The 25,859-nt window shown below is 40.4% G+C and overlaps 2 protein-coding genes across 2 annotated transcripts in view; one reads left to right on the top strand and one right to left on the bottom strand.

The window, feature by feature from the left end:
• The window catches only part of LOC104965160 (chromodomain-helicase-DNA-binding protein 1-like), a 33,094-nt gene extending 10,505 nt beyond the window's left edge, over window positions 1-22,589 (bottom strand). The window contains exons 1-7 of the mRNA XM_010794119.1: window positions 22,455-22,589; window positions 20,297-20,343; window positions 20,025-20,169; window positions 19,269-19,358; window positions 19,007-19,174; window positions 18,341-18,422; window positions 12,279-12,390 (exon numbers count right to left, since the gene is read on the bottom strand). Of these exons, the coding sequence (XP_010792421.1) occupies window positions 12,279-12,390; window positions 18,341-18,422; window positions 19,007-19,174; window positions 19,269-19,358; window positions 20,025-20,169; window positions 20,297-20,343; window positions 22,455-22,589 (779 nt within the window). The remainder of the gene's footprint in view (window positions 1-12,278; window positions 12,391-18,340; window positions 18,423-19,006; window positions 19,175-19,268; window positions 19,359-20,024; window positions 20,170-20,296; window positions 20,344-22,454) is intronic.
• trmt61a (tRNA methyltransferase 61A) overlaps window positions 1-25,859 on the top strand; it is a 735,410-nt gene that overhangs the window by 273,815 nt on the left and 435,736 nt on the right. The window lies entirely within an intron of this gene.

Consider the following 25,859-nt stretch of genomic DNA (forward strand, 5'->3'; position numbering starts at 1 on the left):
TTCGCTCTATTTGCTCTTATCCAGCCCTGTTTTTGCAAGGGCTGATTCTGCTTTTGCACTAGACTACAGCGCCACCTACAGACCTGGCATATGTACTACAGCGCCTCCAGCGCTTTCGAGCCGTCTCTCATTCCCCTGATAGGTGCAGAGTTGCCCATATAGGCGGAGCACCCCTTTTCTGACGTCAGAAAAATTCAAATAATAATCAGCTCCGTCTCAGCCCCGTTTTTAGAGATTTGGGTACGGAGGAAAAGAGAGAGGGTTGTGTTTTCTGACANGCATCAATCTTGATACAGGGTACTTATTACATGTTGTACATTGGATTCCTAAAGCTTTTAGTCTACCTTACCATCATCCAAGGGTAGTTTTCACTGTAAGTAAAAAATATTTTTTGGACGGACACTATAATTTACAGTTTTTTACTATGTTCAATCTGAATTTTCTTTAAAATAAAAAAAATCTATATTGATTCTGACTGTCTACATCCAACTCACAGGTTTATCATTACTTTGAGAAAAAAGATTAGGAATTTAACCCTTTTAGAAGGGAAGATATGGTCATTTGTTCTGGGAATGTCATTTTCGAGCCTGAGACCTGAAAAACAGGCTCAGGCCTTAACAGTTCAGAAGCCACCTGGTCTCTGCTCTTCTTTACAAAGTAACCAAATAACTACACAAACACAGGTAAACCAGAACAACAACCAGAAATGCAGTTTAACACTGTCATATGACAGGCCTGTTTAAATAAAAGTCCTTGTGAAATGTGAGGTGTGACTTCGACTTAGATCTAAACATGTATAGAAAATACTGACTGGCCTCAAATTACAGATTCATATGATTTGGTCCATATTGCTGAGCCCTGTTCCCTATACGCTCTCACCTGACTTCCTCTTGCATGTTGTCTTTGCCACACTAACATGATTTTCTTTTGGCCTTTGCTGAAATGACTGATGCTGTTGTTCTTTTTCTTGGGAGGACAGTCTCTTGTTCCTGCTCGCAAGATTTCGATAGACAGCCCATTTCATATTGTGGGGTCTGCCTCTATGGCAGACAATTCGAGCCAAAAAGCCTTTAGCCTCCAGTAAAACACACTCTGCCAAGACTCAACCAATACCTACCCCTGCATCCTTGTCCGCCCCCGCAGCCCCCCAGCCTTCACATGCATTCATAATCTAAACAGTCATTATCAAACACTACAAGTACAAGCGCAGCACAATCATCAATAGCAGTGTGCATCCTGAATTTCCATTTTAACCTTTTCCAAAGTGCTGCTGTTCAGACATCAAGGCTCATTTGCAAAGAATAAGAAGAGCGAGGCCATCTTTATAAAGGAGCTTATTGCTTCATGTTCTCCTTCCTTCACACTGATGCTCTGGAATGATGTTTTTATAGAAGGCAGGTCACTAGAAGTCTGTTAAACATTGCAGAGCTGAAAACACTGCCCTCTACAACCCTCTATAAATAAACTGGTAGAGAATGGAAAATGGAGAAGACCCGGGAAGATGGAGTAAGGAATAAGGAGGGGAGTGAGAGGGGGAGAGACACTGCAAAGGGTAATCAATAAATCTCTAATCCCTTGAGCATTCTCTCCTCCCCCTTCCCTCTGTGCAATCATGAAGCCACACACATGCATAAACACTGACGCTCGCACACACGGACCTCCAGCTGCCTGCAGGTCTGCGCTCATTATATCGACTGGGATTGGGAGGAGACTGATTTGTTGCAGCAGCTCCCGGTTAGTCAGACGGTGTGACAGCAGCCATCAAGTCCCAGGGCAAAGTCAGAGTGTTGGGACCATCGCACACAGCTAATACGCTTCTGCTTATTTCCCTAACGCCAGGTGCTAAAAATGCCCCATAAATCACGCGTTGTATGAGCACACCCTAAGCCAACGACAACAATTGAGTAACTATCGTGTTAGCAAATAACAGTTTTCTTATTTAATGTATGTTTGTGTTGAGTAAGTCTCTCCTCTGTATGGGGAGATGGTTTGAAAGCCATGGAAATCATCAAGGCTTTCACTTTTGAACTTTCCTTATTATCTGAGCAGCCATTTTTGAATTCATTATAGAGGAATCATATTAAAGTAAATTACCCTCGATCTCCAGTCCCCTCAAGTCTTCTCTGATGTGTGTGCCCTCATTTGAGAACAGGTTCTCTGTGCACCATGCCTCTTTGCAATATGAACATAAAGCTCCCCCAGGAGAGCTTTATGTCTGATAACGATGGTAACAAAGCAAACAGCTGCACAAACATATAGCAACGTGAAGATTTCATAAAAAATAAACCGTTGCCTTTTACGAGGTAGCACTTCACCAGCGTGAACAATTCATTTTCACTTCTTATTATATAATTTTCCCAAACAAGTCTCACTAAATTGACTGATGAAAACCAAAGGTATAGATTATGAATAGTTTCATGTGTTAATTGATATAATTGTATGTAATGAAACATTTCTAGAAGGGTAAAAAAGTGAAGAGGAAAATAACACCCGTAAGGCGAAAATTTGATAATACAGCCATGTTGTCTGTGCGCAGATATTCATTCGGTTTTTACAGAAAACAAATCCGACAACTTGTATGATAGAAACAAGCCGAGCTCACTGGCATGATTTAAGTACAAATGGGAAAAGCAGTTCAACACATTTATAGTTCCTGTGATCTAAATGCACAGAAACAGAAGACAGAAAACACAAGTCAATACCAATCAGGCAATCCAGACCTCAATAGGATAAAAACATAGAATAATTGGAAGGGAAGGATATACTACACAGTCATCAGGAACACAGTTATAGTGCTGTGCCTAAACCACTCAAACATATAAATACACTCAATCTATAGCATTATATTATATATTACATTATAGCATTTAACCCAGAGGCTGTGAAGCGCCTCATATCTGTGAGCAATACACATGAGAAAAAGAGTAAACAATCGCCACATTTAATGACGGCTAAATTGCAAAAAGAGACACCACAGGGAACTCTTGAGGATATCCCTCATTATAAATGTGTATGGTGCAGTCAATCATTGTTCAAATCCAGAAAGCTTTATTTAGAATGATATTGATGTCCCAGGATACCAGATATGTCATGCTGGTTTACTATAAATAAATCAATACACAGATATTCTCCTTTATATAAGCATTATGGATAGTAGCTTCACTGCAGCATGCTCGTAAAAACAAAATGAAAATGTGACAGGTGGGAAACATGTTTTATCCGACTCTCATTTCTCAGCTGAGGTGTGTAGAAAATGGATGTCAATGTCAAAGTATCTGGAGAAGAGGCTCCTTTTTATATGCTTTATTTACGTTTGCCACAAATGCAACAATATTTCCTTCTGAATTAATAAAGATATTTAAAAGAATCATTCACATCATTCACAAGTTTTGATTGAGCATGACCATGAAGCCTTCCTTGAATTTAATTAACAATTAAATATATGGATGTTAATTTGATGGACTCTAAGCACATCAGGAGGTAGCGGTGTTTGCACTTTAAGGTGCACCTACTGCAATAAAAGGCCCTCATAGACATCAGTCTTTACACAACTGTGCAGACCAATCTGCAGACATAATGACTCCCACAAGATGGACGCTCAGCACGGATCCACCCCTGTGTCTAACAGTGGCAGCTGACGTTGAGAGAAAGTGTTAAAGCAAAGAGCTGTAGGCTCTAAGAAAACAACTAGTCTGTTGGCCTTGGAGACAATTTGTTTCTGAATTGGAGCCCTGAAAACATTTGTAAAGCGTGTTGAGCTCACAACATGCTATATGTTTCGTAAGCTAGCATGTGACCAGCTATTCTGCGTTCATGTTCATGTTCATAACACTTCGTGCCAGAACCGACTACCTATTATTATATACTGTATATTAAGTGTCAAACTGGTAGCAATATGGCTACAAAGCCAACATTGCTGGCAGTTACATTTAAACATAATTCAACAATGACACTTTTAGAAACCATTTTGCTCTACAGACCGCTACATATCATATAAACCCAAAACTAAATAGGTATTTATTTAACAGGGACAGTATTTATATGGTGTGGCTTCAGTAGTAGTGTGGTGTCGTGCATAAAATAAGAGAAACCATAATTGGTCAACATTTTGGAAATGTTGATTGTTGCAGCAGCTTAAGAAAGAAGAAAAAAGAGGTATATAAATTCAAAATGACAGAATAAAAAGAGCATTTCGATAAAGAAGTTAAACCAGAGCTTGTGATACTGTGAGAAAGTTTTGAGATATTTTTGTAATAGTTTTTCCCATTTTGTCCTTGCAGCAAAAGCTCACCAGCCACAGTACTGTGAGTGTGAATACAAGAAGTCACTCCCAAAACCATCTAAAAAGACGCGCAAATAAATTTTGCCGTGTCACTTTTTCTTGTGACCAGACTTTTAACCAGAGATTTTTTCACTTCGACAAAACAAATTCTCACTGTTTCTGCCTTTGCTTCCGAAGGCAGTCATTACTCTCACAACTGCGAGAGATCGTTTGTCAGTAAAACTTGAACATGAGTAATTTGAAGTGTTTAAACAAATGGTGTTGTCATTGTGTTTTTTTGTGAAGCCAGCCTCACTTTGAGCATATCGAGGAGGTCAGTGTAATTTCCCTTCTAAAACAGTGTTACCATCTATCGTGTTAAATATCTTTGAGCACATGAGACGAAGAAAATAAAATGTTTTACTTGAATATTAACGAGTAGATTGTTGCACATCTTTTAAAGTCGACACCATTAGTTCACTTTAAGTGGGAACTCATTCGCCTATGTAGCTGGCTGTGTTACTTCAATGTAATGACTTAGAAGTTACAATTATTTTTGTCATGATTTGGTATTTCCATCAAATTGTTCTTACACTTGAATTTTCTCACACACACACACACATGCACACACACACACACACACACACACACACACACACACACACACACACACACACACACACACACACACACAATAACATCTACAGTAATAGGAAACTGGAGTGCACTATTTCACAAAGCATATGCCTTCTCTGTTTGCCAATAATGGCCCCATATTCCCATCTTGCCTTCTAATATGCTTTCTGGTGCATTCAGGTGATACTAATGACAGATTGAAATAGCAATACCCGCACTTTGTGTGCAGCACTGACTAAATAATTCCCCCTGAACGAGAATATGGAGAAAGCTGCTGGCCTCACGATACCGTGCACCATTTGTGTTCTCGCCTAATAAAGGTGTCGCGGATGAAAAACACCTCAGTAGCATGCTGTAGGGAGAAACAAATCTCTGACAGCAAAAGTATGAGATCAAACAACATGCGGAGTGGAAGGGGGAGCAGAGGGGGAGGAAGGCGAGAGAGAGGCTAATAGAAATCTCAGCGGACAGTGACCAATGAGACGTGTACGAGGGAATGGCAGTGGCATAACAAATCAGCACTGGAGGAAGAGAAATGGAGACCAATGAGAGCTGCCCTAGAGTGGCATAACAAATTATTAATGGAAAATAAGAGAGGTGGGGTGGATGGAGAGCAGAATGAGAAGGAGGAAGGGGCAGCGACTAGAAAGAGTAAGGAACAGTCCCATGAGAACTGCATGACAAAATGCAGTGGCAGGCAGTGTTACCAACAAGGAGGCATGAGACGTAGGATGGAGAGAGACAGTGAGGGGGGGGGGGTAGCGAGATGGAAATAATCAGAGTTGGTCAACAAGGCAGAGAGCGCTGATAAATAGACCAGCGGGCTCCTTCAATCAGAGAGTTGTTAAGCATCGGTGCCCCTCATGAGGCTGCGTTTCACTTCCTCTGCAGTTACAAATGCTTCTCATCTAGGTGTTGAAACTCGGTCAAAATCAGAGAAAAGTTGTCATGCAGAAGTGTTTTAAAAGAAAATGTTTTTTTAAACTCCATGAAACACAATCGAAGGTTTTAAAGAATAATCCAATTTGCTTTCTTTTCAAGGTTGTAGACTTATTATTAGTTTAGGTTTTAAATAACATTTTGATGGGACAATATAAGTTTTTGATAACCTAGGTTTTATTTTCATAGTTTTGGCCATTTTCATTTGGTAATACAACCACCTAACACTTCAATAATTACATCTGGGAAAGGTGCTCTGCTACAGGGCGAAAACCTTAAGCAGTCACAAGTTGACAGATTGACATAAACTCCTGCGTTACCTGAACTCATTCATTAGAGAAAATGAAACCTAACTCAACATTTTGCCAATATGAAATAATGACGTTTTGTTGAATAAACAAATAATCAGTTCAAGAAACAGAAAAATAAAATAATTAATGACGATAATCTTTAGTTTCAGTCCTGATTATGATTGATTGAACAGCTGGCTATCAACATCCACGTCTCTCCGACTGCAAGTGATCACACAAGTGTTATCTATTGTGTTGCTCAGCCTCAACCAGTGTGTTTGTTTTTTTCATGCTTCACCCGACCTAGACCATATTAAGCCCTAACACTCCTTCACTGTCTCTCCTTGGCATCTCGTTCTCCCAAATGACTTCTTTGACATTCTAATTCCTTCTTTCTCACTACAGATTGTTCTCATTCTCACCTTTTCTCTCTCTCCTTCTCCCCCATTCCCATCATTAACTTCATTCCCTAAAGTCCCCCCTTGTTCTGTTACACCTCAGCCTCTCCGCCTTCTCCCTCTTCCTCTCTCTATCATTAGCTTTCTTTTCCCCACAGACTCGCAGATCACTCTTCCTCCTTCGCCCCGTCTTTCCAATTTTCTTTGCTTCCCTTTGCATCCTTACCTTGTCATCCTTTACCCTCTCTGCCCTCCTGCAATCTACAGGCCTTTCATCTCATCCTCACCTTCATCCTCTTCCTCCACCAGTCACCAGTTCAAATCATAACCATGTCCAGCAGTCTCCTCAGTATGGCAAATCCTCCGGGGTGAGAGGGACTTAGATTTGAGCAGGCTTAAGCAACCCAATGCTGCCCCAGAGAGCGCACATAGAAGGCAGTGTTAGAGGATTAATCAAATAAAAGGTTTCCAAGCTTTTTCTGCTTGCACCCACACCCACACAGCGGCTGCATAGTAGGGAGCCTTCTGCTACTGTATATCCAGTTGGATATGCAGGTAATAAGATGGAAAGGTTGGCACTGAATATTTCAAAAGGCATGTGCATCAAATAGAATGGGGCGGACCAAAAAACACTGGGGTACAAAAGAAGAAACAGGGGGGTTTGTGTTGTGCTTTGCAGATTCAAACCGCTTTGAATGTGCCAGAGAAATAAAACTGAGAGGAGAGGAGCGATCAAACGCATCCCAGTTCCTGATCAGTCAAGAGGGAGCACTGATGCAGAGTACACTTTAAAAAGCGATGCGTTATTAAACAAATCAGTCCTTTTCAGTGTGGGTGCATACAATGTTTGTTTAATGCATTGATCCCGGCCATTTAAACCTAGACCAGTTTTAGAAAAAATATTTCTGTATAACTCCCTCTTTGCCCAGGAGCATAATTATCAAACTCTAATTGACTCTGGAGCAAAAGTTTCCCTTTAAACCTCCGGAGGCAATAACGGCTGATAACAGTCGAAATGAAAAGAGAAAAGTAACAATATCAGCTCTGATTAATAAAAAATCCAGACATAGGTGCGATAACACATTTAGCTGAACTGTCCTAAGTGTCATCAGTGCAGTTACACAAATGCCAAGGGGCCAATCAATCTCTAATGAAATGGTGAGCATTGGTGCCCAATTAGAGAGCCCCCCCACTTCCCAATCACAGTCCACTTGAGTAATTATCCAAATGATGCTTTAGTCTCAAGTTCATTTTACAGCTGCAAATACCTTGCTTAACTCTCTGCATGTTGTGTGTGATGTCTCAAGTGTCAGAACATTTTAAATTTGTGTGGCTGTTATGAAAAGGTGCAACACGTGAGGTTTCCCCCGCTTTGTAACACAGATGATACCTCTGCGGGGGGGTTGCAATTTCACTGATCAACACTCGTTTGACTTTTTCCTGCTTCCAATACCTCAGTTTGAAAGCTTCTGTATTTTCACTTTGTAAAGAGAGCAGAGAGAAACGAGCATGGCAGGTAGAATGGAAGATGATAGATATGTCAGAGAATAAAACCGGAGTGAAAAGAGATGAGAGCATCAGTGATTTCAAAAATAAGCAGTTTTACAGGTCCTGCACTTCTGGGTAAAGGCTGCTGCAAATCGAAAATTCTTTATTATGTTTTGTTTTTGCATACTTCTTTCATTTACATGCCACATTTAGTCAATGCCAATTTCGGTCCCTATCATTTTGTCCCCCAAGTAAGACGAGTGTAAAATACCACTTTGTTTCACTTCAAGATGTGTGATTATGCAAAGGCTCTCTCAGTGAGGCTGCTTTGGGATTAACACTGCAGACATGCTCACATATTGATTGAATGTTTGTATGTCTGCTATATTCATAGGAGAAAAAGGGGCACTGAAGAAAATTCAACTTAATTGCCTAACGAGTCCTTCAGATGAAATGATAAATAATGGCTTGAGATTGAACGATCCAAAATGACCCATTGGCGGTTTTGGTTCTGACCCCGCCATCAGCAGGGACACATCATTTGTCAATGCCTTTTCAAAACCGTTTCAAAGCTCTGGGAAAATTACTTTCTGACCCCGCGATGGTTAAGTGTTGAAGATGAGAAGATTGACATTTCTGTCATGTGCTTAAAATATGAAGCTCAGACAGAAACCTGTGAGGTTGGCTTGGAATAAAGACTGAGAAAAAACAGCTAGCCTGGCGCTGTGCGAAGGTAACACAATCCACTTAAAGCAACGACTCTGAAGCTCCCTCTTTGAACAGTATATTTGAGTGTTTACACAAGTTTATCTAATTTATGCTATTTTTACTCCACTAACTTCAGAAGGTAATACTATACTTTTTACCCCAATTCATTCATAAAGCATCTACAAGCTCCCTACAAATGAGTTTATTTCCTAGCAATAAAGCTAGAAGGAGAGCTCTAACAGTCCCAATATTTTTGTTTGTATACTTTTAATAACTTGTGTGGGCAACTTTTCATCTTGCATTTTAAAACATAATTTAATAGAAACCATTTCACACTCATTACGGACCTTAGAGAAATGTGTATTTTTTTAATAAATGTTGCTGGTTATGCTTTTGATCAGAATAATTTTTAATGCAGGACTACATTTAGAGTTGTAACAATGTGGTATTGTCACTTATTACTTATTTAAGGGATATGAATTCTTCTTCTACCACATTTGTTCTGTCCTTCAAAATTGTTGGAGCCGCTATATTAATACAGAATGCTTTTATCTTGTTTAATTTAAAGATAAACGTTAATGCATTAATTGATTAGCTGATTGACAGAAAATAAATCCCAAAATATTTCAAGTTGATTGCTAATCAGGACTTCTCCTTTTCTGTTTTTATTAGGTAGTCATTTGTAAAAAGCAAATGCTTTACTTGCCAATGTTTTGGATGTAATAAAAACACAAAAACTGAACATTCCATGAAATGAACCACAGAAAGGCGTAACTTCCTTGGATCTCCTATGAACAAATTGATATGAAACAGCATTACTGGAAATCCATATAAACTAATTAGGGATTTGAGAGGGGTACTGATGCCTAAAAAGTAAATCACAAATAAAGAGCATATGAAAATCAATTGCATTTAATCTTATTTTACAGACGCAGCCTTTGGGACAGAAATCAGGTGACATATTTTGTCGCAGTCATTAGTTCAACTTCATGGCCTGCCTTCAGTTTGGTAGTCTGTTTATGGCATATAGTGGCATATAAAATGACTCGCACCCTTGCGTTGTCCTCCCCCCCGCTGGGAAACTACTTCGTCAAGTGGAGAGTGTGAGGTGTCTTTGGGGGAAAAATGACCTTCTGTTAGAAATTAGCTCAAATACAGGCACCCAAATGCTGGAGGACCGCCTCATCCCCCCGTTCACATCAGAAAATGTTCTGTTGCTGCCGGGGTTAAACCTACCACTCAACACGCCCACTGTGACTCCCAGTGATGGGGTTCTCGCTAGCCAAATCCAAACAACAACTGCCAATACCTGGAGACATCGCCCCTGTCCTGGTAAGAGGACGAAACAAACTTATTTGTTGCCTCATTTCTGCCTGTGGACTGTTGGTTCAACAAAACATCAACATTACTTTTTAAATGATAAACACAACATTAATTTCATCGTGAATTATTACCAAACCAAACAAAGTGAAGATAAAGGTTTTTGACCCTCAGACCATTTAATAACACTTTTTCCTGCCAGTGTTATTGAATGTCCTCTGGTCTGTTACTTCAAAGTATCTGAAACAAATGTACAGAAAGAACCAAATAATAGGGAATGCTGAACAAAGGGAGCAATATCAGATAAAACTGAAGTACAAAACCAGGTCCAAAGAACATTAAGCTTTGTCATTAGAGCCTCTGCTTTGGCTATAGAAACAGAAAATAAAGTCACCGGTGGATTCTCATGTTTAAGTACTGGCAGCACAGAGATTTTTAGATAAACATGCCTCATATCCCTTCGGAAATATGCATATTGCATGAGAACATTTGGGCTTGGGCTCCATGTTTATCTTGTCAACAGTTAACAAAGCTGTCTTAAGGCTGCTCTGCCCTGCAGTATCACTTCACATCCCATTTTATGCCCACGCCACGCCTGCCCTGAAGACTCAGACTTGTCTCAATAAAAGGCAACAGAGGGTTTAATAAGAATGGATGTCCTTCATCTTACGTTAAAAGATGGTGGGAATGGCCTTTGATCAGTACAAGACTCCGCTGAGGATGTCATTGTGGCATCTGAAAGGAGGACAGCGTAGGGGTGCCTCTTGGAAATATTCAGGCGTAACTCCGCTATGTTGGGAGATTGATTGGACGAGCGTTTGTCTCCTTAGGGGAGCAATTTCTCTATCTCGCCTGAGCATATTATTGTGTCTAAGGCTGAGTCGCTCTGCCTTTTTGCCTAGCCAGACAAGAGTGCGTGGGAATGATAAGGTTGATAACTCGGATACCTTGGGAAGACACTTGAATACCAAGTCATCAGTATGTGTCAGGTGCAGCGAGGTAGGGCTGAATCCTTTGGCTTGTTTCTGTCATGGTGTGGAGAAACAGATGGCACACACATGATACATGTACATGTAAGACAACAATATTGAGCAGCTTTTGATTTAATCAAACCTTTGAGGGACTTAAGCCTATTATAACTATTAGAGAGAAAGGAGGGGGCTTTCCCCCCAAATAAAAATGCAAACTGGACCAACATGTAATGTATACAAATATATTAAAGACTTGCTGGTTACTACTGGTACTTGATGAATGTACAGTTAAACTATGGAGAACATCGAAGTGGCAATTGAAATTTTACCAAGAGTTTTTGTTTTAGGGGGAAATAAAACTAAGGTTTAGAAGAAAATGTGATAACTACATTAATAGATTCACAGTGAAAAGTTTAAAAAGAAAGGTTTACAGCAGAACGAATGCAGTGATTCAAGTTTTTAATTCTTCCCTTGTGAAAGGCATACAGTACCAACCACGAGATAAGATAACCCTTTCTAGGTTGATTGGGCACAACCTATCATTATTGACTAAAAATAGTGTTGGTTCTTTAGTTTTTTTTTTTACTATTTGTCAATAAAATGTAGTCGATCAGAAGCCAGAAAGACTCTTATGGGATTTCCCGATTCTTGAAGCACTGGATTCAACAGTATAGGAAATCCTGCAGCATGAGCCCCTTCTGCGCCAGCAGCACTGCTGCAGTCCTCTTTAAATTACATTATGTTTCGGGTTATGTTCATTGTGACAGACTAGAACACTGAGGGGGAACAGCCTCCAGATGTGTTACTGGAAAGATTCGGTTAAAATGACCTCTGTGTCTGATCAGCTCACGTCCAGATTTTTCTTTCATTTTGAATCTTGTTAGACTTTAAGCCTATCTCTGACTCAAGTGTCATCATTTGAGGACATCAGATTTTGTACAGCTCCCACTGGAGCCACAGAAGGTTTCACAAGACCCCTTTAAGTGAAACAAGGTTTATTATATCAGTGCTGTATTTTAAGAGATCGGGGTGAGGGTTCATAGAAAATGTAAATAAGGCAGTAGATATTTTCGTACAGTCATGGTCAAGCTCACAGTCATTAGAGAATCAAGATAATGTCACACTAAATAAATTATGGATGTGTTTAAAATCCTCTCATTTTTAGCTCATTTCCCAAAAATAAGCACATTTGGGTCATTAAAGCATCATCAAGGTGCTTTATGTTGCAGCCTGCCTGGACTTTAACCGGGACATTTTTTATCCTTACCCCCTCAACACCTGCTGTTTCCCCACCTGTTCCTGTAACCTCCACATCTCTCCCCTGCTCCCTCCCTCATCCCTCACCGACACCCCTCCCCCTCTCTCACTCTCATTCAGCACTTGGCTCTGCACCACTCCACCTGCATTCAGCACAGGTCCCAAGGTGCACGGGCTTCCTCCGGTTTGTACATGCATGCTGTTCGGACTCTGCTGCACCACACTGCGGTCATTTTTTCCATACTGGTACAACTAAACCTCGATTACACAAACAAGGGCACGAACACCCCCCACCCCACTAACTGCCATTCTCTCCATCTGTCTTTCTCTAACTCTCTCTGGTAGTTAGTGTTCTTCCACTTCTCCCCCTCTCCAAATGCCCTGTTATTTTCCCCCAACCACCATCTGGACCTCTCATTGTCCAGAGTCATTTTGCTCCTGTTTTGGCTTTATTTTATTACAGTCACTCTCTCGCGCGCCTTACCCCCTCGCTGCACACAAATCATCTCCCTTTCTCTCTCCCTTGGTGTCCCTTGCTCTCCCTCTGCCCAGCAGCATCTTTATTCTAAGCAGCTCTGCAGTAAAACCCTCCCGCCCTTCTCCGTTTCCCCTGTCGATAAGAAGATGGAATTTTTATCAGTGTTAATAAAAAGCCTCTATTTTTACAGCCCGCTGAAAGAGCAGGGCCTCATCTTTGCATCTTCTCACTTTTGTTAATGTGTGAGTGTGCATAATGTTTGTGTACGTGCATGTTGTACAGAGGAGTCACGAGATGGAATGCAAATATATGTGTGTTGTGTGTGAATGGCGGTCTGAAAGGGCAAGCGAAGGACAACAGGCGAGGAGAGTCAGAGGAGTTATCTCCACAAGAGTTTTACAGACTGGAATTTCTTTTGAAATAGTTTAAAAGATTTTTGGGCAGAAACATAGGGAACAAAATGGTATTGAAATGAGTATTGGTTACTTTAAAAAAAAAAGCAGACGTGAAGGCACTGTGAAAATCAATTTCCTCAAGGGTATAATATTTCTCCTGTTGAAATAATTGTATTGTAAAAGGCTATTTATACACTCGACAATAACCAGCCGTGTTGGGTCGGTACTCCATGCAGTTGATTTACTAGGACCAAATAGTAATAAAAGCGTGAAAGTGTAAATGTATCTCCCTTTCTATGAAGTCAGGAGCTCGATGAAGGCAGGCAAGTGTTGGGTGTAATTACAAATGGAACGTTGTTGGCCTAATCTAATTTAAGTGATGCTCTTGACGGACATCATGAACGTTGCTTTCACTGCTGTCGTGACAGGATAAACTTGTGTGATTAACCAAGAAATACCAGATTACAAATGCATTGGTTTCCATTAAGTGACTGATGGCAATGTTGTATGTAGAGTAGAAGCATTTTTCTGATTTGATAAAGGTTTTCAGATGTGGGGGTGTCTGTGCTGTTACAGTGCCAAGCCCACTCTGTATGAGGAAGGAGCTAACACTGACTCATTGCTAGAAATCACACCACCTCTACAGTACATATATATGACACTTTGTTGTCCTGCTCTATTTTCTACTATAAAAGGTGATTATTCTGTGTTACAAAATAGCATTTGTTTGGTGTCTTTAAATGGATTCAGAGGTTAGTGTTGAACTCTTGATCGTTGTGCTAGCTTTGTGTATTTAAATGGAGATGTTACTCATCCAGGTCAGTTTACTCGACACTGCAAATGCAACTCTTTTTTAACAACATTTTTTGTGGCTCCCGGAGGTGTTTTGTCAAGTCTGGGAAAATAACTGCCAATGTCATCAGGGGTTATTTTGGGATTGGAGACCAACAATAATGTGACAAAAAGCCTGTGGGGCTGCGGAGCTTTAAAGATGAGGGCTTAACCAGTCAAAACCGGTTTAAACATTTTCTAGCTGGATCCAGCATTGACCACATGGGGAGTTAAAGTCACGTTATCTTAGCCTTTTTTGTTTAAACCTATATCCTGGAAATAACTTGTTTTTTGTACAGCTATTTTGTTTTGCCAAAATAGATATTCTCTAATGGCAATTTCTTTCCAAAGATTGAGGCGCAACTGTACATTTTTTGACAGTCTGAAAGTCTGAGCAAAGTTAAGGTCTTTGGATCCAGAGAGTTTAAGTGCTCAAAGCAGAGAGTGGTTTGTTTTAAATATAGTGTATATTGTGTGTTTTGTTTTACTCCTAACATCAGCTACTGATATTGATTTTTTTCTTACTGACTTACATGCCCTGCACAAAGGTTCTGTATAGCACTGTGTACTGTTCATTGTGGGTGTCTGTAATGTATGGACTATTTAGCATTTTTTTTTCTTACTATGTACAGTATGTTGTTAAAGTATATGCTACATTTTGTGCCAATACTACCCCCAATATCTGGGAAAATAAATAAAAATAAAATGTCCTTTTACATTGTCAAACTCGAAGAACCGTCCTTTCAAATCTATCAAATACCAGGCTGATTTATTGGGAAATGGGGAAAAGAATATGACAGACATTTTTTATTCCATTGGATGGATTGGTGCAGCTGTAAAATAAAATATCCTCCTGCATTTCAATATTTCACTTAATGTTTGTTTCGTACAACTTGAATGACGTACCAGATGAGGCGAACACAGAATAGGAAAGTGGCACCCGCATAACGGTGTGGGTTTTCAAGTGATGAGGGAAATTGAAAGAAAAAATATTTTTAAGCCTTATTTCCCTTTTTCTTCTTGAACCTATCTCTGCCAATTCTTATGCATTTTAAATGTTTTTATGTGAAGCACGTTGCGTTTCACTAATGCGGGAAATATAATATAAGAAAAGTTTGACTCGCCTTTCCTAATCTAACAATGAATAAGCTGTACAACCAGAGATATTTTATGACAGTAGGGACAGAACAGTGCTAATAGAGAGAGGAAGGATAATTTCAATAGAAAGAGAGAGATACCACTTAGTGCGTGGGAACATCGCAATCATATCACAAATAAATGCTGTCTCCTCTTAAATTCACATTACTGAGAATAAAAATTGTTCTTGAATAAAAATATACTGAGGATGTATACACCCCCTAAAAAATGTCTTGGAGGATTACAGTGTCCTCAGAAAATTATCTCACACGGGCAAACAGTGAAAGGCTTTTTGATTCTTCAGACAAGAGAGGAAGGTATGATTTGCTTTTTCCCGCCATGCCCAGAGAGCTATCGATAATTAACGCTGACTTTGTTTTTGTTTGCATCGGAGAACAAGAAGTTTTGTTCCTGCTCGGTCCTTTAAGCATCTCCTGTGCCGCCACAGCAGGATGCGCTCGGCTCTGATCGGTGTCACTCTGCTGTTTATACATTCCACTTGGGACTCCACTGCACCCTAAACTAAAGCTCCCTTCATGACACCACGCTGTCAATTAGGTGTATCGAGCTGCTTTTTTCCTGGCTGCGTCAGCGGAGTTGGTGGGGTGTTAGAGCTCGCTGCCTCCATCTGGTTTCCATCTGTGATGAGATAGACCCTCAGAGGTCTCCTCACAGCCCACTGCTGTATTCAACCCCAACAACCTCGGCATATGCACATCTCAGATTTGTCCTTGTCTTACACAACGTCATATGCACAGTCTCAATTTCCAGGCTGGCTTCCCTTTTCCTTTTCATTGAGGCCTGAAGCGGCTACACATGGTCGGCTGAGGAAAACAAAGTGGTGGGATTATACTGATGGGCAGCCACTTTACGGAGTAAATCTCACTTAAATGGATGATTATTCAAATCATTTCATGAGCTGACGCTCATCTACCACTTTTGCTATGTGACATATTAGTCCTTTCATGGTGACCTAAAAATGATCAATGACAGACCTTTTCACTATGAGTAGATGAAGCTATCGCAACAGTGCAGCTGCATACGCTTTTTACACTGTGTTGCACATCAATTTGACACATCAAGACCTCATGTGCCTTTTATGAATATTAAAAAGATTCATGATTCTGTCATCTTCGACTAAATACTAGTTTAAACACACAGGCAGCAAGTGTTTTTCTAATGTCTAATGCATTGGCTTTTTTCTTGTTGCTTTCTTCTTACTAAATGCAGAATAATTTATAAATATATAAGTCCTCTGTGTATATAGAGCAGGCTCACAATGCCAGAGTGATGCAGTGGAGGAAATAATTCACTGTCGACATACTGACAAAATAGTGAGCACATCTCTCACTAAGTACTTCCACTCAGTCCCTGGGCTAATCTGGAGAAGAGTTGTGGAGAAGTGGGCGAAGCAAAGAGTGGCTGACAATGAGTCCTCTTAAGATTCAGTGAACAAACACAAGCATGTTTACTGTCATGGGACACATTATGTAAACAGTGGCGGCATTATGGTTCTACACAAAATATGTAAACATTAGTGTGACGCTGTAAACAACCACAGGAAGAGTTTAATGTGAAATGAAATATGCGTATTTCCTCTCTGCAGGGATTTAGGTGAGGGACTGCCATGGAAGAAACAGCTGGCTAAAGTCCAAAGGTAACAACATCTACATTCAGCACAGCGACGTGCAGTCAGGAGGAAGAACCTCACCTGTCATACTCCAATGTAACGGGAAAAAACTAAAGAAAAAACTAAATAATAATAATAATGAAATATCTCCACTGATCTGTGTTGTAAATGTGATTTCTGTATGATTCCAATCGCTTTTTATAGTCAACATCGGCAAATTTGCCGAACTCCGCTACATCTACATAGAAGCGATGAGAAGTGAGGCAGGGACGAGCTCTGCCTCACGTAACCCCACAGTAACTGGCTGGAGCGCGGACACTAATTTAGCGCGGGCACAGATGAGATCTGCCTCACCTCAGATGCGTCACCCAACAGAAACTGTCTGGAGCACAGGCCCTAAGCGCATGCCTGTTACCATCTCACTGTAGGTCACAAAAGTAATGTTTGTAGATCCCTTTATTACATGTGTCCTCGCCATCCATAGTCTCTAAATAACTTATTTCACGTATATATGATATTTAGGCTTGCTGGTCTCATCATACAACGGCACTGAAAAAGCACCAGGGGAGGCAGCCATAACCTCTGCCGCACTGAAGGGGGGGGCCCGTGAGCCCACAGGTTCTTGTTGCTACTGTTATTCTACGCAGAGACGGTAGACGCTGTGGCCGTTTCTCAATCTCGAGGACACTGGCTTCCAAGCCAATATTTCAAGGATGCTACGTCATCGAGTGCCGCCGAAGGACTGTTCCAATCTCCAGCATACTTGGAATTCCACCGAGGCCGCGTCCTTGGTTTGGGGGTAATTTCGAGGCTGCACATGGGTGAGAAACACCCTGAGTGTTTCTCAATGTCAAGGAAGGATCCTGGGTAGTGTGGAGGAGGTGGTTTGGAATTGAGCCGAAGTCACAGTCACAGAGGACAGGAAGTCACAGTCACAGAGGACAGGAAGTCACAGTCACAGAGGACAGGAAGTCACAGTCACAGAGGACAGCAAGGCCCAATCCCAAACCACGCCCTACACACTACCCCTCTGTTCGCGCGGAGGGTCCGCTACATTAAGTGCTGTACCAAACCAACGAGTGTGGAGGGGGAATGGGTTATCGGGCCCTGAATCAGCGTGTCTGCAGCGGTGCTGACTTGAGACCGGGGTCTCAAGTCAGCACCGCTGCAGACACGCTGATTCAGGGCCCGATAACCCATTCCCCCTCCACACTCGTTGGTTTGGTACAGCACTTAATGTAGCGGNAAAAAATAAAAAGTAGTCCGAAGTTTGTCAACCGGTCCACTATTACTACCAATTCTAATACAACATAACACACACACAACACCCACAAACACAATCATGGATCAATCATAACCCTAACCAAATATAATCAGACAGATATGTTTATATTCTTTATGTAATACTTGATTGAATATAATCTAATCTTAAATATCTGGATGAATTGTTTTGTTCCACATTAAAATAAAAACACATTAACAAAACGAGGGTGAAAGAATGTGAATCTTTGCTCCTCCTGTGTGTGTGTGTGTGTGTGTGTGTGTGTGTGTGTGTGTGTGTGTGTGTGTGTGTGTGTGCGTGTGCGTGTGTGCGTGTTTACCCTCAAATGTGTGTTCGTCATTAAGCCCCTTCACTAGTTTTTGAGAGGCCATCATGGTCTCCAGAAGTGGAAACCACAAGACCTGTGAGACAAGAAAAGATGAATGAGGAGACAGCAGGTTTATCCCAAAATCCCTTCTCTGTCCTCTCTCCTTTACCCAGCAATTGCCAAATCAAAGGACGTCGCAATTGTATGTAGAGACGTCAAGGAGAGAGGAGTGAGGAGGGAGGAGTGAGGAAACACAAGTGCAGGCTATGAGAGAGTGTTATAACAACTCGCATATCAATCATGGATGTATAAGAGAGCGGTTTAAATTATAAACAATTATAAACAATTAATGTGCTTACTTTTTAGTAAGTAGTGGTTTGTGTTGCATGAGTAGATAAAGGACACTGTCAAACTGTTAAATGGTAAGGAAATATTTAAATTCGGTAAATATGCCTTATAAATCTTCGAGTCACATTCTGTGGATAGATTAAATTACAACATCAAATACAGAAGTGCATAAAAACAAAACGAAGCTCTAATAACAAAATTACGGATTAATGACCATTAATCCTCTAATTATTCATATTATATATTTTGTTGATATAAATGTAATGCGGTTAAACACAAATGCAGGACTGAAAATAATACCTTGAATCCCATGCATGAAAGCAGCAGTACCTCTCTTTGTTGCTGGTCCAGGTTGTCAGAGCTTCGGTGGCAAAGCTCTATGATGTCATTCAGCGACTCCTTCACTCTGCTCAGTGTGTGATCCCTGTCTCTCTCCTCCCCCCCTTCATCTGCTCTCTCACTCTCAGCAGTGAGGACACTCAGTTTCTCCTTCAGAGTCTTCAAAGCAAACACATTTCAAATTGGTAAATGGAGACATTTTCGTTCATTAATACATCCAAGAAATGATTTATCTGCGCTAGTTTGTAGCTACCTCTAACAGGACAGCAAAAGCTCCATGAACATCTCCCTTCATCTCCAGCAAGTAGGCTGTGGCCTCGCTGTGGTGGTACTTCTGAGTTGTCTACAGAGGTGGAAAGAAAGATGCAGAAGAACAGTTTTTGTAAGAAGAATCTCAGAACTTGGTTACAACAACACATTGAAAATAAAATCATTTCTGAACTTTTATTTGATGTGCCTGTGTCTACAAGTTAAAAACAGAGAGAGACAGAACATCATTGGTTAAATGTGTGAAACAAAGAGACATGAAATATTGATCTTTTCTCTATTATCCTTCTAAAAGTCTTGCATTCATGAACGATTTAAGCCAGTTACCATTGAGAACATGCAGCCCAATAACTCGTAAAACCATCTACTGTTGTGAAATTGGAGGGCGCTGAACTATAAAACCAAACAGCCATGCTAGCATCTCTGTGAGATAAATGCTAACAACAACATGATAACATGCTCACAATAACAATGCTAACATGCTAATGTTAAGCAGGTGAAATTAAGTATGTACCTATTTCTTTAACTTTAATCTCTGTGTTTTATACAGTAATTTAATAATGTTTTCCTTTGATGTTCGTCATAATGGTTTTATGTTTTTTTCCACCACTTTGAATTACCCCGTGTTTAAAAGGTGCTATATTTAAAAACGTGCCTTGCTGTGGACTTGGAGTAAGTTTAACCCCTGTTCACAAACACATGCAATGTGTATTAACAACAACAACATTATCGTGGACGGTACCTGTATGGCCTCCTCCAGTCTGTAGTGCTGGGAGGTCTGCAGGAAGCCCAGGAGCTGCCGGGGGCCGAAGCGGCACAGTAAGTCCAGCAGGAGCTCATGGAGGTCCCTCTGCAGAGGCAGCATGGTCCCTGAGAGATGGCCCTCCCTGTGACACAGCACATCAAGAAATGTGGAGGAAGAGAAGGAGGAGATGAGGAGGGAGGAGAGGAGGAGATAATGTATATAAGGAGATAGGCAGCAGAGTTATCACTAGGACAGGAAGCCCCCCCTACCGTGGCTCCAGGAGGCAGCTGAGGAACCTGAAGAGTAACTGGTCATCCTGAAGGGACAGAGAGAGAGCGAGAAAGTTAGAGAGGGATACATTTGTACAGCAGGTGTGTATATATTAGGGATGTGCATCACCATCACTGAGGCCGATGCGATGCGCATCTCGATACGTTGCCACGACACGATACATTAACGATACATTTGAAACACCAGGCGATGCGATACGATACGATTCACCCCTGTTGCGATACAGTTCGATACGATTTGATTCAACATTATGCGATTCGGGGCGATACGATACAACACGATGCAAAATAATGATACTTCAATATGGTACGACAGAGGATTTTAGTTTTATTCCTTATATGCAGCAAGTCATACATTAACAAAAAGTGCTTTACTTATTTGGTTCTCTCTACTAGTACTGCGCATCCCATCATGCTGTTTATTTTGTACCTTAAAAACCTCTCCAGAGTACAATTGTATAACACCTCACAGTTAAACAATTTAAGGATACATTGCCCATGATTAACAATGTGCAAATAACAACAACCATAGTGCAATGCCCATACAGCTGCCAGCCTGATGTGCTTAACACTCATTCATAGGCTAACTCACCAGTGAGCAGAAAGCAGTGGTTTCTATATGAACAATAAAGAATACAAATAACCTTTCACAAACAGCTCTATCATAACTGCTTACAGTAAGGAAGACATTTAAACTATGATTGGCCGTCACAGGCTGCTGTAAACTAAACACCACTCTCTCTGACAGAACACCTCACTGAGTGATTTAACTCATATGTCTAACTTTCAGGTTTCTCTTTTCAGCCGCAGACCCCATGTCGCCTCTTTATGTGTGCCGCTAAGTTCCCCGTACTACTTGTGTACTTTAAAGCAGCACGGCATTGTTAACAATTTGCGAGCGATTTTTAAGTTGACCGTCTTTCTTGAACAATCCGAAGTGTTTCCAAACGTTTGATTTGTAGGTATTTTTCGGTGCGCTGTGTTCCTCTTTCTCCTCGACTTCGTTGTGTGTGTGTTGATAACTGAGACTCACGGCCTCCATGGTGCGAAGCAAAGATCAAAGATCGTCTCTGCTGAGTGCTGACAGGATTTTATATGAATGAATCGTTTTTTTACTGATGCAAAGACGCTACAATCGATGCATCGCGAGTTCAACCCAAAACTGTAGCCGATGTGCACTCTTTCAACCGGTGCACTCGCATCTTGAACGTTTATGCCAGTGCACCGATGCAAATCGGTGAATCTTAACATCTCTAGTATATATTGTGTTGCACAGATAAATATATTTTTATAAACCCTAACCCATCATTTTCTTTATTATTTTCCGCATTGAAAGACAAAGAAAACGACAACAACGGCAACAATAACTACATCCACATTTTCCATAAAGGCTTCCTGTTTTCATGGATTGTTTCAATCGCATTTGTATAAAATGAGTTGTTTTTTTGCAGAGATATTTACAAAAAACAGCTTGCCAACTGACACATAATGGATTAGCTGTGCAAATTTGATTGATCCAAAAAACGAACAGGAAGTCGTCAGGGTCACAGTAAACACAAAGATGTAACGTAAACTATGTTACATATTATTACTAAAACTTCTTATGATTATACATTTTTTAATTCAATTTTATTCAATATTTTATTTATTTCATCGTAAAATGGAGCAAGTGTTACAAAACCCAATTCCCCCAATATAAATAAAGTATTCAGATTAATGGCAGGGAAGCTGTAAAGGTACCAAACGGCTCATCATAAGCTAGTTCACACACACTCACACACTGATGGAAATGCTTTTTGGAGCAATTTGGGGATCAAACATGCGTATGGCAAAGATGGCGATGGCTATGTCGACCATCTGAGTGGTGGACTGCTCTTTTCTTTGTATAGCTGCTGACAGTAAATACACACTGAATGGATATTAGAAGTAAAATGCCTCCATATACTTCTTTGGAGCAGGTGGCTAGGCTACAGTACATATTGCACCTTAAATACATATTTGCCAGTGTAGTAGTTCCAGTGAAGTAGAACGTTTTTTCATCAGTTTCAGTGCAGAAATGTATAGGTATCTAGACTGTGAGAAATATAATTAGCAGATAAAGAAGATATAATAACATCACTGTTTATTTTGAGCTTACCTGAAGCTCAGAGACGATTTGCTGCACCTCTTCAGCGAAGTGAAACAGCACCATGTCAGCTGACTTGCTGGGGTCAAGGGTCACCAGCTCCTGTGAACAGATGTCAGAGGGTTTGTATTTTAATGCAAACACCATCACTTACAGACATAATGTAGGCCAGAGAGTCATCCGTCATTTCTGTTCTTTTAAATGTTCTTAAGATCTCTGCAGTGAGAGGAAAAAAACAACTAATATAGGCACATGAGTTTGTTCACTCAACTCGTGACCAACAAGCGTGCCACTTTCTACTGCAACTACCTTAACCTTGAGAAGCTGAGACCTTGAGTTGTGCTAGGTTGCTATGAATAAAATACTATAATTCTCATTAAATGCAAAAAGAGTAAGCACAAAATCTTATATCATTCATGTCCCTCGTATCTCCATGTCTGCTGGGATGATCGATTTTGCTCTGTGGTTCATGCAAACGATACAAAAAATATATATAAATATATATATATTTATATATATATATATATATATATAAATNTGCACACGGACCAATTTCCCCAAATCTGTGACGACAATGTAAGGCGGGGCCTCTCATATGAAGAGCACTTGCACACTTGCTAGCCTGTTCCACTCTTCGTTTTCCGAATGACAGCAAGGATTCTTGCCTAGCTTCTAGGGGTGTAACGGTACACGTACCGAAATTATTCGGTACAGGCCCTTCGGTTCGGTACACGTGTGTACCGAAGTGTACCAAACGAATATAACGTTAAACGTAAAAAATTGAGAACGTGAACAACTTTTTGGATGTAATCTCAGGTGCTGCGTCGCAGCATTCAGAGTAATTTGCTCACATCGGGTTCAACGCGTCATAGAGCAAGCAAGTCATTTCATTGGACGAGAGGCATACTATGAGAGCTGGTCAGAGGGATGCGTTCAAATGTATTCAGTAATTTGAGGAACTGTCGAAATGGCGAACGCAGATAAAGTTGAGCTTGAAAATCCTCCAGCATCATTTTGCGAACATTTTGGTTTCGCAGTTACGTACAAGGATGACGGACAAAGACAGGTGGACCGAACCAAAGCTGTTTGTCGGCAATGTTCAACTAAAATTGGTTATGCGGCTGGCAATACATCAAACTTGCACAAGGCATCACCCGAACGTGAATATCACCGGTACCAAAAGAAAAAAGACTGAAGTGCAAACCCAACTCCCACTAGCATTTAAGCCTCCACCACTCGCAAAAAGTTCAGACCGAGCCAAAGCTATTACAAACGCCAAATATCCTTATGTTGCCATGTTAGCAAAATCCCCTCCACCCCCTGGTGGAGGACAGGGGATCTGCACTTCCACAAGATATAATACCAAAAAAAACGAATTTTCAGCCTTGATGTAACAACATTCATAATTAAGTAAAGATAACACCCTTTTTTCAACCCGGTTACATTTTCCATTTGCCCTGTACGATGGGCGCTGTAGTGATGAAAGTGAGGGATGTTGGCTTAGCAGTGCTAAGCCAACATCCCTCACTTTCATCACTACAGCGCCCATCGTACAGGGCAAATGGAAAATGTAACCGGGTTGAAAAAAGGGTGTTATCTTTACTTANGGGCATAATGTTCTAACAATGTTTTCAAAAACATTTTAAGAAGGTTATCACCAAACATTTTAAGAATGTTTTTAGAGAGCGTTATCCTACCTTTCAGAAGAACATTCTGGGAGCCAAACAAAAACTTCCAGCTGAAAACGTTTTAAGAATAGGAGGGCATAATGTTCTAACAATGTTATCACCAAACATTTTAAGAATGTTTTTAGAGAACGTTATCCTACCTTTCAGAAGAACCAAAACAAAAACTTACCGCTGAAAACCTTCCTAGAACAATGACTGTAACATTCTCAGAATGTTTTTAGAACCAAACATTTCTAGCTGGGTTCCCCCCAGGACCAAACTAAAGAACATGGGAGACCGAACCTTCTGCTCCGCTGCTCCGAGACTGTGGAATGCCCTCCCAAACCAGCTGAGGGCACCACAGACTGTGGATGCTTTTAAGAAAGGCCTAAAAACGCATCTTTTTAGAATAGCCTTTTACTAGATTTTAAAACCCCCACATTTTGCCATGCCGGCATAACTGTCACTGCTTTTATTCTGTTGTTTTTATTGTTTTATTGTTTTGTTTCACCCTTTTTACTCTGTAACACTTAGAGTTTTGTTTACGCGAATGAAAAGTGCGCTTACAAAACAAATTGATTATTATTATTATTCTGTCTGAAACCAGAGCCCAGTCTGCTCTGATGGCCAGCTCTGTTGTGATTGGTCAACAACTTAGAAATACGGTGGAAATAATGTGGTTGAGCTCCCAACCCCCATTATTCCTAAAATAAAGTTGAGTTATAGTCTTTAATAATAATGCTTGTTATCAGGTGTTGATTGGTGAGCTCTTTGTGACACCAGGGAAGATAAATAACCAGATCAGGTTCAATAAAGTGTTGCATGACTTCATATCAGTAGACATGATTGGATTGTACCATTTGGCCCTGACAGTACAGGATAAAATTATCACAACTGCCCAATGAATGAGTAACCACAAAGCCTGTTTACTCCGCTTGGTTCATTTATAGTCAGTTTGACCTTGAAATGGAGTGCAGATAAAATAAACAAAGGTGTGGGGTTTATTAACCAAACTAAAATACAGATTCAAATGTTAGCTTACACTCTTACAGGCTGAACATCTTCAATTTTGAATAAACTGCAATGTATACCAGATCCTGCCATTCACTGGGAAACTCTTTTAGAAGCCCAGGGATATATAAAATAAAAGGCTATTATATCAACCATGAACCATTTAGGCTAAGACGTAAACAGCAAATCAGTTTTATTCTGGAATATATTCCATTGCATCTGTCATCAGCGCTACAATATGTAATTCCCATGAGTCTATGATTTTATTTGTGTTTATAAACCTAAATAGAATGAGTACTCACGCCCTCTTCAGCAGCAGGCAGTAATCCACCAGGACTGGAACTACATCCTAAACAACACACACACACAATCAAAATGATTATACAACATAATCTTCACCATCATTATCACTGGCCAACTGTTTGAGCTGATGAATAATACAAAATGGCTACATCAAACACAATCATGGATCAATCATAACCCTAACCAAATATAATCATAAAGATATGTTTATATTCTTGATGTAATACTTGATTGAATATAATCTTAAATATCTGGAAGAATTGTTTTGTTCCACATTAAAATAAAAGCACATTAACAAAACGACACACACACACACACACACACACACACACACACACACACACACACACACACACAATACAACATAATCTTCACCATCATTATCACTGGCCAACTGTTTGAGCTGATGAATAATAAAAAATGGCTACATAAAACA

This window comes from Notothenia coriiceps, unplaced genomic scaffold (genome assembly GCF_000735185.1).
Source record: "Notothenia coriiceps isolate Sejong01 unplaced genomic scaffold, NC01 NC01_scaffold00037244, whole genome shotgun sequence".
Lineage (NCBI taxonomy): Eukaryota > Metazoa > Chordata > Actinopteri > Perciformes > Nototheniidae > Notothenia > Notothenia coriiceps.